Genomic DNA, 21,895 nt, shown 5'->3' with positions numbered 1-21,895 from the left:
TGCCATTTCACCGGTCGTGAACTTTCCTCTTTAGAAAATCCTGTATGCTCTGATAACAACAGGGCGGCAGACTCTGACGACACCTGAGGGCTGCTGGGTAATTCTCAAATAAGATAAAAACTCAATCAACCGCTACTTTTTATCACTGCAGCTTTTTCCTTCTCCCTGTTGTGTTTTAAACACGTCTTCTGTTTCATTCGAGACTAATTGCAAAGGAAATTACAACATGAATAAAATGAATTTTATTTATTCAAGAGTTAAAAGCAGTCGTTACAATGTTGCAGGGATATAAATAGCACATGTTGGTGTTCTGCCCAGTTGATGTACTAATTATAAAAACATCCAGAGTTTTAAGGAAGCGTCTACATGTTTGTTTGGTGATACATCATGACGTGGTCACAGTGGTGATGCACGGCCCTGCAGTCTGGGCAAATAGCTGCACACTGTAGCTCCCAGATTAATGGCTGCAGTGGTGATATATTTTAATCTGTGCCATAATTTGCTTCCAGGTAGTTTTTCTTTAAAGCTATTGGATACATTGCTTTATTTAGTTTGCTTCTGTTGTTTGTTTCTCATAACTCATGAGCAGCAGAAGTGGTACTAATACACAAACGTATTACTCAAATGAAAGTGCAAATGCTGGTGTAAAAAGTCCTTCACTACTAGTGCTCAAGAAGCTCGTAGCGTAGTCTCTAAAATCTACTTTAAGGGCTGTGACACACCAAGCAGCACAGTGCGTCCTGCTGGCAGCCTTTCAGCTGATTTAACCTGGGGAATTGGTGGCAGTCTTGTTGGTGACTGTTCAGCATAGTGAATCAGGGCTTGGGAAGAGGCTGCACTTGAAGACATGACTGTGTTTGTGTTTGAGAAGTCTGTCCCAATTTGAAGGTGCTTGAAATGCGACAATGAAGACTCCACAGGTGGATCCTTCATGGCCCAACAAGTCATCATAAAACATGTTATCTGGCTCCTGTAGCTGGTAGCTCAGCTGCCTGGTTGCCTTTTTTTCCCCCTGCATCCAACTATGAACAGCTGGTGAAAAACGTAGAATCATCCGTAGACCAGACCATCTCATTTTATGGTCTACACGGTCTGCAAAGGTCACGTGCCTACACATCGTAGACCTCCTCTATCGAAGCATGTGCCCTCTGCCCCTAAATGCCAAAGTACTGTACGTGTACGACGCTAAGAAGCTAAAGATTTCTGTCACTGTCGAGCTCCGCTGAGCTGAGGTGCAGGCAGAAGCACGTCTGATGGGGTGGAGGAAAAAAGACAATGTAAAATGGAAATACTAAACTAAATGTACTTTCCTCTGCTGCATATCAGTACTAATAAGTGTTTTTGTTTTCAGCTCGTACGTGGGTCGGCTAGGAAACCCGCTCTTCTCCGTCCACGACACCCTGAGTCCTGTGGTGACTGTGGAGCAGAACTTTGACAGGTCTGCAGCTTCCTTCAGCTTTACAAACTAGTAATACTGTCTTTAGAGAGTAAATAAAGTCTTGGTAAGTACAACAAAGAAGTTGGGATGATGTGTAAAATGTAAATAAAAACTGAATGCAATGATTTGCAAATGTCATCAACCCATATTTTATACACAATAGAACATAAACATGTGAAACTGAGACGTTTATAAATATTTGCTCATTTTGAATTTAAATGCATCAACATCTCAAAACAGTTGGAGCACGGTGATGTTTACCATTGTGTAGCAGCCCCTCTTCTTTTAACAGTGGTCTGTAGTTGCTGCAGTTTTAGGAGACGAATGTTGTCCCATTCTTGTGTGATGCAGGATTCTAGCTGCTCAGCAGTCCTGGGCCTTTTTGCCGTATTTTTTGTTTGGTGATGAGCTAAATGTTGGACTGCAGGCGGGTCTGGACTGCAGGCAGGCCAGTTCAGCACCCGGCCTTTCTCCTGAGAAGTCGTGCTGTTACCACGAAATAGTAAAATTTCTCAGTTTCAACAGCTGATACGTTGTTTATGTTCTACTGTGACTATAATATTGGCCGATGAGATTTGCAAATCATTGCATTGTGTTTTTATCTATGTTTTCACATCTGTCCAGCTTTTTTGGAATTGGGGTTTTACACTGTGTGCTTCCTTCCCTCCTTACATTGCTTAACTGGAGTTTCCATTTCTTCTGTTTGATTAAATTTGTGGAGAATTAAATTGAGCTGAGCAGAAAATAAATCTCATCAGTCACTGAAGCACATCTGGACACAGATGAAGCTCGTGTTTTCACTTTTGTTCTGTTAAACCTGTGATACATCACTGTTGTCTGTATGATTTAAATGGCAGCTTGATGATCCCCCCCGGACACCCGAGCAGGAAGCGAGGAGATAACTACTACCTGAACAGGTGAGTGCCACAGTGCAATGCATGTAAGAAGTACTGCGAGTAGAAAGTTGGTATAAGAGGGAGCGAGTTGGATAGAGCTCAGTGTGTTAAAGTCTCCTGAGCAGTAACCTTTTCAGCCTGACATACAAGCGAAGGTTTTACTGAACGTGTGCGTCTCTGACCAGAACGATGATGCTTCGCGCCCACACCTCTGCCCACCAGAGCGAGCTGGTAAGGTCCGGGCTGGACGCGTTCTTAGTGGCTGGAGACGTTTACAGACGGGACGAGATCGACGCCAGTCACTACCCCGTCTTCCACCAGATGGAGGGAGTCCGACTCTTCTCCTGTCGCCAGGTATAAGACTCAGCACGCACAAGCCCATTGCTCAAGTTAAAGTACCAAGTGCAAGTTGCTGCAGAAATGCAAAATGTTCAGGTGTTGTATGAAGAAAACTGCTTTAAAACCCTGATTTTCTGAATATTTACAGCGAAAAACTTCAACATTCAAATCATTTCTTCTATTTACCAATTGACCCATTGGTTAGTAGAAATTAAGAGGCAAATGTTGAAGCCGCACACATGAGAAACTAAGCTCTTTAAAAAAAGTTATTTCAGATTTGTGCTGTAAACTGCAAACAAACTTGACTATAGATAATTAAAAGTCAGTTAGTTTATGCTGCTTTGCAGTGGTGGAAAGTACATTTATTCTACTCTAAACCTGGTAATGATGTGACTATTTAGTGAATTATAAAGGACACGTTTCAGGCTCTGCTGTTGAAATCTGTAAAGTTCGATGGTTAAAATGTGAAAATGATCAAGTTTTCACTCTGAGTTACTTCCTCACCATTTATTTAATCATTAAAAGTTTCAAAGCAGGATGCAGATGTTCTTAAAGTTCAGCTGTCAGGTCAGGACATGTTCCAGATGTCTCTGTGTTTTGCAGCTGTTCTCGAAGGTGCAGAACGGTGAGGATCTGTCTCTGTTTGAGCGCGGAGGTCGGAGGACGCCTCAGAAACAGGAAACACACACTCTGGAGGCCGTGAAGCTGCTTGAGTTCGACCTGAAGCAAACTCTGACACGACTCGTCAAACACCTGTTCGGAGAAGGTGAGAGGATGGCGGCCATGATTTGCTCTACACCTACTGTCACTTTTCTTCTTTTACTTCATCATCCTCTCCCTCCTCCTCCTCCTCCTCCTCCTCCTCCTCCTCCTCCTCTCTCAGATCTGGAGATCCGGTGGGTCGACTGTTACTTCCCCTTCACACATCCCTCCTTTGAGATGGAGGTCCGTTTCCAGGGTGACTGGATGGAAGTGCTGGGCTGTGGAGTGATGGAGCAGGAGCTGCTGAACTCTGGTCAGAACACACTCACACACACACACACGATAACACAAAACATGTGTGACCTTCTGTTTGATAAAAGCCTGACTCAGGTCAGAGTACTGGTGGGAGTTTAACACCGTACGCACACATGACCTTAGTCAGAGAGATTCTTTATTCGTCTGGTTTATCGTAGATATTTTAGAAGACGGGAAACTCATAATTTAGTTTTATTATTGAGATTATTTTATGTTTAGTTTTACAGTTATCTGTTAATTGTTTTTGTGGTTTGCAAGTTGTTTTGTAGTTGTTGTTGGTCACGTCCTGGTCATTTTGTGTGTGTGTGTTGTTTAAAGCTCTTTCAAAGAACCTGATTCTTCCTCTGAACTCATTTGAAGTTTTGAGGACCAGACAAAATGTTGTAGTCATTTTTCGAAAGCTCCAGATTCAAACCGATGAGAGGTGTAAACACACGTGACAGTAACACTGCAGTGTGAGCACACGCATTCCACAGTATTACAACAATCCAATCAAGCCCACCCCCACCCCCACTCCCACCCCCCTCCTGTCAGTCTGCTAAGTGGCTAACCTGCTGCTCTGCCCTTGAACAAAGCTGTAGCACCGCGCTCCACTTCACCGCTGCTTGTTCCAATCAATAATACATGGTTTAAAATGCAAAGAGCGGCCAGATCCCACCACCCCAACTCCGTGTGTGTGTCTGTGTGAGAAAGCTGGTTACGAAAACGTCTGCTCGTATTAACACACTTCAGTCGGGTCTGTGTGTGTTGTGACTTTACTGTCAGTAACACCCGAGCTTACATTACTCAACAACCGTCCATCTTTATCTTGTCATGATCAAGAAAACGCAGCGAGGTCAGAGGGGACAAAGTTAAACTGATTCTAAACCTGCTGAGTATCTCCGCACTCAAACATGCAACACACTGGAGGCTGGACCCAAGGAGCCTATAGTGGCATCTGTATCTGTGTGGACAATGTCCACAGGATGGACCGTGGACATCTATTTCATCTATTTGTCTAATAAACACAGGTGTCAAAACCTCAGTTTCACATCATTCTCATGTCATGAAAAAGCATTTGTTTTGCTGTTTCATCAAAAATGGAGATGATGCCAGAAAGCAATGGACAAAACTCTAAACCGTCCTCGTGCTGAGAACATATTTTAGTGTTACATTGGGATAATTTTATATTTTAAATGATTATTAATGGATTTTTTTTTTTAGTTGGGGACAAACCACTTGAGATGAACCATCTTTATTCGATGTCTTTTTTTGGTTTCATAGAAATAAAACAATTAAATGTCATATTTTAGGCAGCATCGAGTCCATGTTTCCGAAAACTAAAGAGAAAATAATTAGCTGCTTGTTCTGTCAGTCTCCACAGAGACAAGATGATGCTATTTTTTACATTCACTTGTCTTTGCTTGATTTAACTTCAAACTTCAGAACCTGGACTTGGCTGTAAAAGAATGAGCTGAGCCTGTCTGAACTGCACACAGTAAAACTTTAGATCTGTTCATTTTCCACATGTGGAGAAGCCTTAAAATCACTCGTACCACATTAGAGAGCTGATGAAGATCTGAAGTGGCTGAAAACATTATCTGTGGTTTGGCATTAGTGTGCAGGGATTAGAGCAGTCATTCATCTGTGGTGCATGTAGCTACTGTGGTTTCTTCTTCGTTGGTGCTTCCAGTGCTTCTCCAGTTCTGTCAGACTCTATTCTGTTTACATTCACTCTACCTGCAGCTCTTTGTTTCAGAGCTGAATTCCATTTAAAAGATCCCCGTATTGTCTGGATCTGACTGCTGAAAGCTGCACACGGTGACGTCAGTGTTTCCTGCAGCTGCAGTTTCCGGCCCTGCCAGCGGAGGGAGCTGCAGACAGTCCGGAGAATCCCCCTCATTGTTTTTCCTGCAGCAAAAATCTCTCATTTCCTCCCCCTCTATTATTAAACTCCCTCTCTGCGTCGATTGTGTGTGCAGGTAGCTCTCAGTCTGCAGGTGTGTATTATTCTGTGTGTGTGTTCTGGGCACACGTCTGAATCCATTTCCTGCAGCGTGCCACGACTGAAATAGACGGTTTCAGGACACACACAGGGAGACGGAAGCGCCTTTGGCCATTTTTCACTTTGGCACAGTGTGTGTGTGCGTGTGTGTGTGTGTGACAGAGAGAGAGACAGACAGACAGTGTATTTCCTCCTGACAGAGGAGGCTGTAGGAGGTTAAATTGATGCTGAGGTCCAGAAAGAGGCAGAGCAAGTAGAAACTCCATCAAACACACTTTGGTCTTTTTCAGTCTATGAAAAGTGTTCATCTCGTTTAAATGAGTAAAAGCAGTAGCACTACATCAAAGAAGAACACTGTGTTACCAGTAAACATCCTGCATTGAATTTCAGAATAAAGTAAAAGTATAAAATATACCCATGCATGGTACTATCTATGTATTGAAAGTAAATGTCCATGAAATATGACATTGCATGATCAATTAAATGAATGTTTTATCGTTTTGTTTTTAAAGAAAACAGGAGAAGGCCTGTTTTTTTTATCCGAACATTCACAATGATGAAGAGGAAAAGATCCATAAAATGTGTTTTTGCAAAGCGTCACTACTGCGATGGCCACAACGGATGTGTTCATTCTGTACATGCCTGTGTTAACTTCACACAAATGTGATCAGGCCTCAGCGACTGTGGGCAGAGCCCCATCATGACCTTTACATCAAAGTCATTCACACATGAAGCGTTGCTTTCGATTTGTCCCGTGCCGTGTTGTCTCTACTCTGCTCTTTAAGAAAACTGCTACCTGTTGAAAACATCTTTAACTAAATGTTGTTTGTAGTTGGAGAATCTTCACCGGGTTAATTATTCTCATTTAATAAGAACAAAGAACGTCTGATGCGGAGCTTTGGCCAATCTTTGTATTTTCATCACCGTCACCTTTTTGAAGGAAAAGCCCAAATTGATTCACATAATACCACGTCTATCCTGACACTCATGCTCTTGGATTTCCATGTTTCTTCATGTAATGACATCTGTAAAATATTGTAATTTTACACTCGGATGGTAAATGTTAAAGCCTGTTTTGTACAGTGGTCGAGTTTTCAGTTAGATGCTCACATCACTTTAGAGATGAGCTTGTTTTTACAACATGACCTCCTTCTTCTCTCTCTCCTGTATTTGCTTCTCCACTCTCGTGGTCTCTCTCTCTCCCTCTCTCTCAGTTTCTCTCTCTCTCTCCCTCCGTCTCTCTCTCTCTCTCTCCCTTTCTCTCTCCCTCTCTCTCAGTCGCTCTCTCTCTCTCTCAGTCTCTCTCTCTCTCAGTCTCGCTCTCCCTCTGTCTCTCTCTCTCTCCCTTTCTCTCTCCCTCTCTCTTTCTCTCTCTCCCTCTCTCTCTCTCTCTCTCTCCGCCTCTCTCTCTCTCCCTCTCTCTCAGTCTCTCTCTCTCTCAGTCTCTCTCTCTCTCTCGCTTCAGCAGTTGTAGCCAAACACATGATGTTACTCCACACTTCATTCACAAGACACTCCACCCCTGTGTGTGTGTGTGTGTGGACCCTTACACTAAATTAAAGTCATTCTCGTGACAGTTTGCGACATGTGAAACCTGAGAGAGAAAGAGAGACAGTCTCTGCCCTTGGCACTGCAGCAGTGCTCTTGACATTGACGCTGTGGACACACACAACATTTAATACACACATTTAACTTAACACTTGCATACATGTGGTTATACAAACACACACGTCCTTTCTCTCCTTTTCTTCTTTCCTTAATTCACTCACTGTCTCCACTGCAGGAGTCAAGTTTACACACACATGTGCACACACACCTCCTTCATTCTCGCTCTCTCAACCCTCTCCACCCTCTCCACCTCCCCTACATATCCACTGCGGCAGTGTGGCTCCGTTGCTGTGGAAACCACTCATTCAAACCTTCCCACCCTGTTCCTCCTCCTTCCCCTGTACACACACACCCACCCACACACACTCTCACCCTGTCTCTCTCTCTCTTTTGTGGAGCACACAGAAAGTGAGAGACAGTGAGCAAAGACAAAAACGAGGTTGATGAATGATGCTAAAGTGATAAAAAGAGAGAAGAAGGGGAAGGAAGAAAGAAAAGGGAACAATTAGAGGAAGATGCTGAAGGGGAGATTAAACAAGTGGCAGGACCCGGCCTCCACAAGGAGGCGGCAACACTGGGGACACCAGTTGGAGATGGAGTGAGTGTGTGTTATTTAATGGTGTGGATGTGTGACTGCCATATGTGTAGCCTGAGGCCCAGTGTGCTGAGGGACAGAGTTAATGAGATTTGAGGGACGGGGGGGGAGAGTAAAAGCTGTCACGGGACGTCTGACTTTGACTGTTCCACCCAAACCTGAAGACGTGTCCCACACTGATTCATGCAGTAAACACAGGTTACATGAAGTAAATGCATATAACACAAAAACCTGCACATGAATGTTTGTTCCAATCAGATCAGAAACTGGACTCTGCTTACATCTTAATTTCATGAGTGAAAACCTGCCCACTGATTTGATTTCATATTACCGTGAACGAGGGGGGGGGCTGATGGACCGAGATGACAAAATGAGATTTTAATAGATGGAGGGATGAAGGAGGGAGATATATATGTCTTTATTAATATAATGATGAGGGGGGAGGATGGGTGGAGCGAGAGAGTCAGAACGGAGAAAGGGAGAGAGAATTTCTCCAGCTCTACTTATTTATTCATCACGTTACCCCAGATATGGAGAGTCCCTACACACACACACACACACACACACACACACACACACACACACACACACACACACACAAATAACATAAACTATCAAGTGAGGTGTGTGTGTGTGTATTACCTCCAGAGCCAGCAGGCAGCATATGGGACTTGGTGCTAATGACCACACCTCCTTGCCAAAACCTGATTTACACACACACAGACACACACCTCATGGGACAGGACATGTATGTGCACATGCCCAAAGTGTGTGTGTGTGTCTGTGTGTGTGTGTGCGTGTGTGTGAAATCTGATTAAAGTCGTGTTGGTGACAATTAACAGCCTTTCAGACCGGACGCCCCTGGCCCTGTGGGAGCCCGGTGGGGGCCCGGTGGGGGCCCGGTGGTTCAGGTGGCAGCTTTCTCTCTTAATCCTCCGTCTCCTCCACTGCTGAATAAATCATGTGACCCTTCCCCTCCCTCCTTTCATCCCTCCATCCTTCGTTCTCTCATTAAACCTCATCTGTCACCACCATCATTCCTCCTTCTCTCCTCTTCTCTTCGTCTTTTTTGTTCTGATGAGTCTGCAGTTTAATCCCCCCTCCTCTTTTTCTTTCCCTCCGTTGGGCTGAGGATGGAGAGATTGAGGGATGGTGAAATGAAGCAGGGAAACCAAAGGAGGCAGAGAGGAGCAGAGAGACATGAGACGCGTGGCGACCCCTCTCTGCGATTATGTTAAGAGGCTTGTAAAGACCCACCTCCTCCACATGACCTCTGACCTCCCCACCCGCCCCCTGATGAGTGACAGCTCAGGTCATTCATCCATCAGCCTCCCTCTTTTTTTCTTTAAATGTTGTAAATTGTTTCACTGCTCTTATCTCTATCATCACTCCATCCTTCATAATGTTCCCTCCATCCTTCATTCATCTCTTTACTTCTCTCTTTGTTTCTTTCTTTCTATCACTTCATCACTCTTCCTCTTTGTGAATCATTTAATCTATTACTTTATAACTCTCCCTTCATCTGCTGTCACCCCCCCAGTGAGGACAGTAACTGGTGAACAGCTGGTGCCCCCCTCCTCCCATAGAAACACACACACATACACATTTCTCAGATTCACAAACACAAATTCTATTTAAAAAAATAATAAAACAACCAGCTATAAAAATATCTGAACTTTAAAATCTCTGATGAGCAATAAACACAAAAGACTAAAAATACATGACCTGAAAAATAATAGTGTGTGTGTGTGTGTGTGTGTGTGTGTGTGTGTGTGTGTCCAGGGCTTGCGAAGGGCAGAACAAACATTTGTTTGTGCAGCGATCCATCTCAGCCCAGCCTGCCTCCTCCATAACAAACAGCAGGGGGGGGGGGGGGGGGGGGGGGTCTTAAATAAGGCAGTTACCTACAGGTTTTTCTGTGTATGTGAACATTGTGGCTTGTTTAGATCCTCGATGTCTGTGCTAACATTCATAGTTGAGGGGTTTTAGCTCCGTTCCTGAGCTTCAGGTCTTTCAGTCAGGAGTTTGACTCGGCCGTTTGAAAACATTACATTTCTTCATTAGCTATTCATTTATGGCACATGTTGTGTGTTTAGGCTTTTTTCTTTCTGCATGATTCACTTTTTGTTGAGCCTCAGTTCATCATTAGTTATGTTGGTGGCAAGAAATGCTGGTCCGAATTGTGACACTGCCACCACCGTGTCTCACAGATGAGGCTCTTATGTTTAAAGGCAGAGTGGGATGAAGAAAATGAGACGAATACTATAAAATATCTTGGCTGAAATGAGCCACAATGAAATGAATGTTTGGAGCTGCTTAGACATTTTGTTCTTACTTTGGCTGGTTCGATATTTCACTCCCTTCAGGAATTATTCACAAGGCTGCCATCATACCAATTAATTCAACCAATCCCCTGTGATTTCTGTGCGACCTTGCAATTTAAACCATCACAAAACATTGCAACAAGCATCACTGTTTTAATTTTTTCAGGCACTGTGGGCTGCAACAATCACAAAAAGCTCTGCAAAATCCTGGAGGGAATGATGTTTAATACATGTCAGATGAAGCAGTGTCTCCTCAGCTCCACTACAACGCCACTGTTTTCTGGCTGAGCAGTTTTCATTCTGACGGTTTAAATGAAAGCAGTGAGAGTGAGCTCTGCAGCCTGCTAAAAATACTCTGTGCAGACAAAAATAGATCCTGTTTCATGTCCAAGGTTTAATTTAATTCAAAGGAAACGTGCCTGCAGTGTGGGGTTTTTTTTAATTATAGTGTGTTCGGTTCTGCTCAGAATCAGGTCGACTTTAATCAGCAAGGACATTTCTGCTGTAATTCATATCAGCTCCTACTCTGTCAAAATGATCTCTTCGTTTGGTGGAAACGAGCCGTTCGTCACACGTTACGTGGTTTGGTCGTGTCTACGTGACGAACAGCACAAAAACGGGGTCGGACACAAGTTAATACACCCATTAAATAGTTGGAGCCATCAAACATATTAATTCATGTCAGCACAGCTCTGTTTGTCTCAGTTCACGCACACAGACACTGCTACTTGTGTCTGAATACACATGTGATTTGGTCTCAGGTCTGTTTTGCAAAAGAGATTATAACTCACTGAGACCCCTTCGCCAAATGAAAAGTAATTAAAAGTATAATTACTCATAACAAAGTAATATTAATTTCTGGTATCTAGTCAAGTAAAAGGTAGTAATTGACTCTTAATGGAAAAACCTAATTATAAAACTGGATAAAATGGAGCCACCAATACCTTAGAGTAGACAAATAAGATCCAAAAGTGATAAGAGGCCCCTGCTTTATTAAAAACCACCTCACCTAAATAAAATAATACAAATCCTTTTTGCAGCGGAGTTTAATCTGTTTTGAAATCCTGCAGTGTGATAGAGTCGAGTAGACTTTTATTGCTTTCAGTCAGTGAACAGTGCCGAGCTTCACGGTTCACAGTCAACAAGTCCCCGTCAGACATGAGACAAGAGACCCAGCATCCCTCTGTTGAGCCGCTCGGCACAGGACAAATCCCCAACGTGCGGATCAGGCTGTGCCTCTGCAGAGTCTACAGAGTCTCTGGATGTTTGTCGGAGCGTCTCTGGGATTTGTCCTGTGAAGACTTTGGCTCTGCAGGCTTCAGGGACGTACAGTCGTGTTTGCAGGTCTGTGGCTGCCTGAGCTTGAAATGTACACTGTAAAAAAATGTTTACTGTTAAAAAAATCGGAGACCACAAAGACTGTAGGTGCCCCCCCTACTCTCTACCTTTACAACCACTCAAATTAAGCAGCCCCTCCAAATTCTCCATCCTGTCTGTTTTACATCTCATATCCAATCTCGATTATGTCGTACTGGGTAATTAGGCAACATCCCACACAACACAAATTGAGACTCCAGCCAAACAGATGTATTTCTCACATTAATAATAACTTCAGGGTGGGTCATAACTAACACAACAAATCTAAGCAGTCTTTAATTGTTGGGCTATTTATGCACATCTAAGAGGCCAAATAGGCCAAATTCTATTTATCCTTATTCCTGTCCCTAATCATTCATTTACTTTTGCAATTCCACAACAGTTTTATCTGTTATTTCCATAATAATTATTTCAGTGAACTCCTTCCATTAGTCCTATCGACTTAATTATCCTATCGACTACACACTGCAGGAAAAAAGACGAGGTTTTTCTTGCTGTCTAGCTTTGGTCCCAGAAACGTGTGCAGGTGCCTGAAATACCAGCAGTAGTAACAGTGTCTTGGTCTCTCTTCATGTCCAGTGTGACAGACCAGTCTCTGTGCGTTTTAGTCTCTGTTGAAGTGACATTTGGCAGAAAATCCATGATGAATATTATACAGCACACACACACACACACACACACACACACACACACCTACCCAGACGCTGATCTGTGTCAGCTTGTGTGTGGGCTGCTCTGTCCTCTGGTCATTATTCACTGCAGAACAGTTGGGATGAATGAATCTCACTGCATCTGCTCTTCTGTGCTCACTGACTGACTGACGGCTGCTCAGATGTCATTGTACCATACATCACGCATCATCTTCATCCTTATCATCGTCGTCGTCGTCATTGTCATACATGATGTATCAGTGCATAAAAATCTATGATGACATGTGAGAAGCCTGGAGAAGGCCTGTTGGTGTGTGTGTGTGTGTGTGAGAGAGAGAGAGAGAGAGTTATTGTGTGTGTGTGTTTCTCACCATCTGTGCTCTTCACCACTCAGCCTTCATCAGACTGTGTACCACCTGACTCAGCAGTTATTGTGTGTTACATGGTAAATGATGCACAGCTGGTGTCTGCACAGCTTCCTGCTTTCGTCATGTGACTTGTTTTCCTGCATACTGGATAAACCATCAATCGACATCTCCAGAACTCATTCTCTGGCTTCATCTTCTGCTTCCAGCACACGGAATTTCGATTTTTTTCTTTTCTTCTTCAGTTGATTAAAATTAAGATATGGGGGACGTCTCCTGATGGAAACCCAGAGACAAACTGTCTGACTCCACCTCAACGCTCTGCTTTCCCTCAGAACAAGTTATAGATTTCACCATGAGAACATTTGTCAAAGTGCTGCTGTTTATTCCTGAACTTTAGAAGAAACCGCCCTGTGGACGGATTTGGGTTTAAATCAGAAACCCACACATGCAGAGCACTAACAAAACAAGAATCATGTCTTTTGGCCTCACATCACTAGCTTTTGTTTTTATTCCCACTGCAGATGTCCCCATGGTGCGTCCCTGCAAACAAACAAAGCTCTGTTTACCTTCAGTCTTTGTAAGATCCAAAGACCTGCTGGACGTCTGCCCGGACCCAAATATAGATTGTGTTTTTCATGGTTCGTCTACTTCTTCCTCGCTTTTGTTGGGGCCTCAGCACATTTCTTAACATGTTACAGCCTTTCAGTCTGTGGATTAGCATGAAATCATCACCCGTGTACCTGCTGCTGTGTGGCTGCATAGTTGTGCATGTGCAAAAAGTCACAAACTAAACATATGAGGCTGATGCTAAAAGCTCCTTTACTCCATTATTCTCAGGGTTTCTTTCTGCTGCAGCTGTTTGCCTGCAGAGAATCTCAGGGAGGAAACAAAAGGCTCTAATGAAGATGCCACACACACACACACACACACACACACACACACAAAGTTGTTGGGGTTAATATGTCAGTTTTGTTTAATGAGCCGTGTGCTTCACAGTGTTCGTGGTTTCTCAGGTCACTTGCGAGATCGTCTCTGCAGTGTTTCTATCAGACGGGCCGGCTTCAGCCGCGCTTGATAAAAACTGGGGGATGTGGTGGGCGGGTGGAGAAAAGGGAGAAAGAGATCTAACGATGAAGAGATGAGGACCCATACGTTAGTACTACAGTACTGCAACTATTCTTGCTACAGATACTGATCAAATCACGTTTATTTACTGTATAGTACGACAGTGAGACCCTCACCCTTACTCACCTTAATCAGATTAGTACTGATTCCCCCACCCACCCAAAAAAGAAAAGAAGAGGATACAACTTGTTGTTCTGATACTACTTTTGTTTGTGCTGTGACCACTATCGTGAGATATACTTGTACTCTGGGTACCTCTGATTCTTCACTGCTTTCCCGTTGCAGCAGGACTACAATTGATAGTAGTGGTACTACTGCCACTACTACGGCTACTGTAATTTCTACTAATGCTACTACTACTACATTTACTGTTTATAATAACACTACTACTACTGCTGCTGCTGATAGAACTACATCTAATTTGTCGAATATTACTAGAACTGCTTCTATTGTCAACCACTATAACTTTTTGTACTTCTACATCTTCAGCTGCTGGCACTGCTGTGGTTACTACCACGATGAGTAGTGCTGCCTCTGTGTCTAATAATACATAATGCTTCATGCTACTACATCTACAACTGCAAGTACTGTTACTAGTACTATGTCAAAAATGCTGCCGCCACTGTGTCCAATACTACTGCATATTACTGCACCTCCATCTACAAATAATATCATTGCTGCTACTACATGTAATAGTAGTAGTAAATGTAATAATGCTATTCCTGTTACTGCTACTGCTACGTACACTGATGCTCCAATTTTTGCTGCTACAGCTTCACCTAAAATGCTGCTACTCCAGCCACAACTGATAATACTTTATCTTTTCTACCTCTACTGCAGCTATCACTACCTATACTAACTACTACTAATACTGTATACACCATTGCCACATGCCACTACTACATCTATCACCACGACTGCTGCCCCAAAAGCCAGCTGATGGAGATTTGAGAAGTGAGATGAGCAGACTGCAGTTCTTCTGCCTCCTCTCATTATTTGAGTTAATAATCCATCAGCCTACTGTGTTGCATGCAGATCATGCTGATGCCATAGTAACGATGTTGGAAGAGGAGAGTTGCTGCCGGAACATAACAAACTCTGGTGTTAAAGGACAAATCCTCCCTATAACACTATAAACACAACTATTCTATCTTTGTTTCTCCTGCCTGTGGATAATTGGCCAAATGTAGACAAGATGACACACTGTCTAAACAGTGAGTGCTGTGCTTCCAGCCCCTCATGACTGCAGAGGTGAGATCCTCCTTCTCACTCGTCAGTTCTCAGAGAGGTTCGGCACACTGTTGGAAGTCTCTAGAGAAAGAGAGCAATCACGAATTTGCAAAGGAGTCAAAGCAGGTTTGAATAAAACTTGGTTCCTACTGAAGATATTTAAAATAATATTTTAAAATGGCTCCAAAGTAATTCAGTGTAGTTTTAGCAAATAAACAGGCGCAAATAATGCATTTTAGAAGTTTTACTGCTTCAGTGTTTGTACGAAATGGTCCCAGAGGACGTGTAAGGTGAGTTAGTTAGCTGCACTGAGGTCCTGTGGGGGTGGGGATGAGAGATCTACAGTATTTTGTCATCTCAATTAGAGGCCTTGTTGAGTATTTGTGGCAGCTACACTGTGTTTGTGGGCTTTTCATGGCGATGAGGAGACGTGCGTTTGTGACCCACTGGTGTATTTTTATTAGTTTCGGAAACACTGGAGCTCTGTGGGACAGAGGAGTAAGACCTAATGCTGCTTCAGAAAGGGTTCAGGCAATTTACTGTGTCGTTCTTGTGATTTTCATTCAATTTGCAAAATGTTTAAAACCCTGTTTTTACTTTTTCATTGGATTTAAAGACAAAGTGAGGCAAGAGTGAAAACTTTCACAGTTTTCACAGCTGCAGAAAGTCAACAAGTTGTTGATCATACTTCCAGCTGAAAAGTGACTTTGCTTAGAAAATTAAATTTTTTTAAATGAGTTTATCTTGAGTTTAATGTGCAGCCAGTCACATGTAGGTAACTAATACAGAAGCAGCAACATATGGCCCAGAAGCACCTGATCCTCCCCTGTCCATGGGAAATAGGAGCAAGGATACAAAGCTGAAATTCAGATTGACAAAACCTCTCCATATATGCAAGGTATCACTGGGACAGAGTCTGGTAAAGGTCTTCATGCCTTTTGGTGGCAGTGGACGCAGTTGATTGATGTATTTATTTCAAATCATTGCAGGAAACTGACTAGATCTTTCAAGTGTTCCAACAGTGAGAGCTGAATCCAAAATGTACTTTTAGGTTTCAGCGTGCGCCCACTGATCCTCACTTTCAGGGCGGTGCAGTCGTCTTCCTGTCCTCAGACTGACAGCTGTGTGCTGCAGCGGGTGTAAAACTCCCGCTTTGACTGGGGCTCTGCTGTAATCTCTGAGGCGGTCGACTCACGCAGCTTCACAGAACATTAGCGCTCCTCACCATCGTCGCGTTCGCCGCTGGCGAAAGGTTAATTTGAAGGCTGATCGACTCCTGGAGCTTTGATGTCTATGTTTAGATGGAGAGGAGCTGCCGCTTTCTCTCTCACAGTCTCCACAGTGATGACAAATACACTTCAGTCAGAGGAGTGAGAATAACGAGACATACCAGACCCTCAGATACCACAAGACACAATTAGTGCATCTGTCCGTGTGTGTGTGTGAGAACAACAGAGCAGCGTCTGTTTTTATTCAACAGCAGAATCCGTCCACAGAATCATGCCGAAGGTCAAACTGTAAAAATCATCTGAGAAGTGCTGAGAGTTGTTCATGGAGCCTCAGTTCTCATTGTGGTGGGAGCTCGGTCGGGGGGGGGGGGGGTTGTGTCATGACAGAGGTGTACTTTCATCATGAACGTGTGTTTTCTTACTTAATGAAATAAAAATGTGTTTTGTTGAAATGTGAGAGACATTAGAAGCTGCAATGAGATACACTTGGGTGCAAACGTTAGCGACCCCCATCACTTAAAACATGACATGGAGGGAGATGCCAAACTAACCCTGATCCTGACAGAATGGACCTTTAGCTGGTGCAGTTTCATCAGAAGAAACAAAAATGTTCAAGGAGGGTATAAAAATGACCGAAATATATTCCTTGATTTAAATAAATACTTGAAGTAACATTTGTACTAGTTATTTGTGCTTTAAATGTAATGTCATGTAAGTTTAACTCCACTAAAGTCCGTCTGACTCAAGCTGAGGGATGGTGATATATTAAGGTGATATAATATTTCATACCCCCAAATTAAAGGACACACATTTTGATCCCAGCTTAGACAAAAGTTATTCCATATTTTCGTTGGCGGCTTCCCTGTTGCATAAAAACACCATCAACAAGTTCTTCGGAAAACAACGTGCTGACTTGGCACATGGGCTCAGTAGGACCTGACTGGTTATTGTCTGCTCCTCATGTTCTTACGTACAGCTCCTCTGGGTGACATCTGGGGAGAGTTGAGCTCTGATAGCAGCTTCAGAAATGTCACTGGGCTCAGACCAAAGACACCAAGACACATTTTTAATTGATGCATCAATCCACATTATGTCATTTACCCATGTAAAATCCCATCTGTGTTCCATCAGTGTCACCTCCAGGAAGCAGGGCCCTTCCAGTATTTTTCAAATTTTATCTGCTCTCTTAATTGTCTCACTGCATATTGTCTTAATTAATGTATTAATTCTCTTGATGCTCTTCCTCTGTGCTGCAGGCTACAGTTTGAGTCAAGGTCACTCACTTTAACGCATTTCTATTTTCATAGCTGCACATTTGCGTGCGAGAGCAGTGTAACGAGGTTCTTAAATGCTCTACCTGTTTGCCACGAGCCACTTACCTTACTGTGCGGACAGCTGTTAAATCCTACTGCACCAGTAAAACCATTAACCACCCAGATGGAATCATTTTATATGAGCCAAATTCTTTTTTTATTGAAGCTTGTTCTGTTTTATTAGCTCAAGCAAAATGGAGGCTGGCATGAATATTTATCAGAACTATTCACACACAGTATTTCTCATGAATATCAGGCACATATACACACTTGGTTTGATGAATGTCACCTTCCAGACATAGATTAAAGGTTGTTATTGCAGTGTTCAGTTGGTATCAATTTCCCAATAAGCCTAAGCCCCTGGTTGATTTATCCACAGCTGACTGGCTTGGTTGTCATCAGGAAACTGTGCTGCACCATATTTGCTGCAGCTCAGATTCTTAACTTTTCCTCTGCAGTAGTTATTTACAGCCGAACCCTGACTGCAGATATTTAGAAACCTCGGCAGCTTCAAAGCCAAGTGCTCTGAAGTATCATCAAGGTTTATTTTTGTGCTTTAGAAGATACTCAAACAGTCCAAAAGAAAGTTGTTTAAGGGAAGTTTTTTTACCATTGAGTCTGTTTATATTCAGTCTTTAGTAAAAAGTTTTCCATAAACTTGACCCCAGTTCTAAACTGTATTAAAGTCCCTCTGTCAGCTGATGAAAGTTCACCTGGAGATCAGCCCACATGTGTTTTTTGTTATCTCTTTAGATTATTCATCACCAGTTCTCCAACCTAAACCTCTACAGAGGCCGTTTGCCTTCATCCTCTGACGTAGGGATGTCTCCTAAACCTTAGCTTTACATAAAACTAAACCTTAAAGCAAATCTGTCTTTGTATGCTTTTGTGATTTTTGACATGGGACATTATCAAACACTAAACATGTGACTTTGCTGAACATGTGGGTTTTCTAACTACAGTATTAATGAATGTTTTTCATGGTTGTGTTTAGACTCTCGCAGCACTTGGTTGAGGTCAGAGAATGATCATACAAAACAACTTCACACAGGCTTCCAACAAATACAGACAACTTAACGTCTTTATTTGCTATTAAACACAACCACCATCTTCTTCTGCCCTTAACCAAAGTGCTTTTCCTGCCTAAACTACAGACGAGACCCTGGAGTTGAATCTGCGCTGTGACAGTTGTGAACAAGCGTAATTGCGTTTACAGTTTACAGGTCGTAATTTTTAGGACACAGGGTGATTCCTGAATCAGTGTTTCTTCAGGCAGCCAAACATGTCAACAAATCCCGTAACTTAAATGACCTTTGTCACCATGGTTACAACATTTCATGCTTCACCTGTAGGGAAGTGTTTTTTGACCTAACTCTTGCCTACTACCACTAGGAGACATGTAACTCCAACACATTGTTGTTGCAGCATTGTTTTTATTGCTGCTAATGCTAATGAATAATTTCCCTGGAAATTGCGTTTGAAAAAGTGGTGATCATCCTGTGTTTGGGCACTGGGACAACACTACATGCTGTCACTGGTGTAACTACTTTGTTTTCACGCATTGTGTTGATCGATGTTTGTAGACTTAATGTGCTAGTGAGTCTTAGTCCAGGTTTTCTGAAGAATTAAAGCCTGACTATACATTTGTATTATGTGCTGCACTCGAGTGTTAACAATGGTTAGTAAAAGCTATAAAAAATCATCAGATCTTATTTCAGTATTTTTGCAGGAAATGGACTAATTTCTAGCAAGAACTCACTACTTGTATCTAAGTTCATGACTAAAAAAGGAAACAGTAAAAGGACATAATTTGCATCTGAAAACATCAAATTGACTGTAATGAATTTAATGGCAATGATTAAAATCTGGATAACCGTTACTGTTTGTGGCGTTTGAGCCAAGGCAACGTTTGATGGGATATTTCTCAGAGGCAGCAGCAGCAGGTCGAACTGCAGCTCCAGCAGGTGAATGAGTGTGGAAGTGTGTGAGTGCACAGAACAGCAAATCCTCCCTGAATGAATCACTGTTTCGCTCTCTCAGCTCATTTGTGTTTCCCTTTGTTAAAGGAGAGTAAGAGCAGCAGAGTACGAACGTCTTCCTGCAGCTTTCGGGCCTTGAAGGTAGAACATGTTCAGTGTCAGGTTAGGAGCAGGAGGAGAAGGTCATGGACGTGTCTTTTACCTGAGCGTGACAGCAAAGGAGCGACCCACCTACACAAAGGACAAACTGTAGAGGAGCCTAATGATGTGTCTGCTCCCACAGTTTGACTTTATGTTACTAGTTTGACTGTGTATTTTACACAGTGAGGCTAAAAACATCTCTATCAGAGGAGATGTCAGTGGTGGAGACAAAGTACCACCGGGTTAACTTCTGCACCACAGAGTGAAGTGGTGCCGTTCACAAGTCTGAGTAGGAAGGTTACAATCATGCAGATAAAGTGATGTATTTTCACGATTTCAGATGAAGTGAAAGAAGGAAAAGATGCTTGGATTCAAAAGGTTCTAGTTCTTGATATAAAATAGAAAATCCATGTAATTCCCTCAAAACTCACGTGTTTGTAGGAGTTTCATGTAGTATATCAGCACTGACGAGCTGCGTTCGACACTTTGACATAGTAGGTGGTGGTTATGCATCAGTAACTATGTAGCTGCCTTTTACTTTATGTGGCCAGTTGTTTACAGATGTGGTGATTTAGTGGATTTACTGGTAGCACAGGTTGGTAGAGCTACAGATGTTTCCTGTGAAATTAGATGCATAGGCTGCTATATTGGCAGTGTCTGTGATGTGACTGTGGCCTCTGGAGGCTCGGTGTGTTAACACACAGTGATCAGGAAGATGCAAAAGCTTTTCTTCTTTGCCTTTTTTATTGAGACACCTTAGAGCAGACAGAACTATTCAGCTGCTACTCATAATTATTCTTGTTACCAATTAACCTACCAGTAATTTTCCTGCTATACCAATTCAATGTTTGGTCTTTTGACATGTCAGAAAACGGTGAATGTGGACACTGCAAATTCATATGCAGACCTCTGACTTACCACTGGCTAATGTTCGACACTGGAACCACTGATTTGTATTTCAGTTTTTCTGCCTTTATTAGATAGATGCTACGTTAAATGCAAACACGGGGTAGAAATGGCTTCTACTTGCCCGATGTGAACCTGATGTGCTGCGGTTGCATGAGTATCAGCGTTCCACTAATTTAATCAGTCGACTAATCAGTTGAAACAAACACGTTCATATTTATCATCATCAATCATATTTATGGTGAACCAGATGTTGATGATTTAGATTCTTAAAACAGAATCATATTGACACAAAGCTTGGATCTCTTTGCTTCTCTGTGTTTTATTCTATTTAACAAAAAATGTCTGTGAGTGTGGTGGGAAAAACCTCTGAGCTGCACTGAACTGCAGAAGTGGAAGAGACGGACTTTGGTGATTTGTAACTGTGGGAATTGAAGGCCTCAGTCTGACAATGTTAATGCCTTTCTAAGCACCTTAAATACAGCACTAATGAGTAAAACAGAGCAGCATTAAAGTTTTATTAGATGAGAATCACTTAAGAAACTTTCACACATATTTCACAGACATTATGGGGATCTCACCGCTGCAGGCTGGATGAAGAAAATGTTGCCTCTCTTTGACACCATGCATCTCCTAAATGAGACAATCGGGTGGTAAAAGGTTTTAGCAGCTCGAGGGGCATGAAGCTCAACTTTCAGTTGACCATGATCTCGTCCTACTGTCAGTGAGGAGCTTTGTCTGGTCCTTTCTCCGCAGCTGTAACGAGCTAATAAAAAGCAGGGACAAATTAATAAATGATGTGCATCAAGGATTTATATTTTTCAAACTCCGGTGAAGTTTTGTCTTAATTAAGGCGTGTTAACAAGCTGCTAGCAAGCATAACGTAATTAGAGTTTGCTAATTGCACGGCCTGCCTCTAAAGGAGCTCAGGGCTGAAACGAAGATGGAGAAACAAGACAAGAGCAGTTCAGAGGAAGAAGACACAGCAGCGCGTCGGGTTGGATGGGAAAGGATGAGCGACAGAGGGAGGCAATGTTGGAATCGACTAAAGCGGAGAGATTAGAGCTAGAAAGAGGGAATTCGGCGACGCAGGCGATCGACACCAGGCTATGAGCAGTTAGCAGGCGGCTGTGAGCTGGAACAGAGTAAGTGATCAGGCTAATTGGACTTGAGGTAGTGAGCGAAGCAGCTGCCTCCACCTCAGATAGCTGAAGCTCTCTGCCACGATAAGTAACATCTGCCGCAGCTGCTCAGCAGGAGAAGCTCCAGCACTGAACGTCCTCCAGTTCCACACCACTGAGCAGGATTTAGAGACGTCTTCACACCTGATTCCCCGATGACAAATAAAGGGATGTAATTAGCAAAGACATTTGCTT

The 21,895-nt window shown here is 42.8% G+C and overlaps 1 protein-coding gene across 3 annotated transcripts in view; it reads left to right on the top strand.

Moving 5' to 3' along the window:
* fars2 (phenylalanyl-tRNA synthetase 2, mitochondrial) overlaps window positions 1–21,895 on the top strand; it is a 101,911-nt gene that overhangs the window by 28,664 nt on the left and 51,352 nt on the right. For all 3 annotated transcript variants that reach the window (XM_067485432.1, XM_067485434.1, XM_067485433.1), the window contains 5 exons: window positions 1,352–1,438; window positions 2,296–2,355; window positions 2,520–2,688; window positions 3,277–3,439; window positions 3,557–3,688. In XM_067485432.1, coding sequence (XP_067341533.1) covers window positions 1,352–1,438; window positions 2,296–2,355; window positions 2,520–2,688; window positions 3,277–3,439; window positions 3,557–3,688 — 611 coding nt within the window. The remainder of the gene's footprint in view (window positions 1–1,351; window positions 1,439–2,295; window positions 2,356–2,519; window positions 2,689–3,276; window positions 3,440–3,556; window positions 3,689–21,895) is intronic.

The sequence above is a fragment of the Channa argus genome, chromosome 19 (genome assembly GCF_033026475.1).
Source record: "Channa argus isolate prfri chromosome 19, Channa argus male v1.0, whole genome shotgun sequence".
NCBI classification, from domain to species: domain Eukaryota; kingdom Metazoa; phylum Chordata; class Actinopteri; order Anabantiformes; family Channidae; genus Channa; species Channa argus.
The sequence above is the reverse complement of the archived record's forward strand: the minus strand, read 5'-3'. Positions and strand labels throughout refer to the sequence as shown.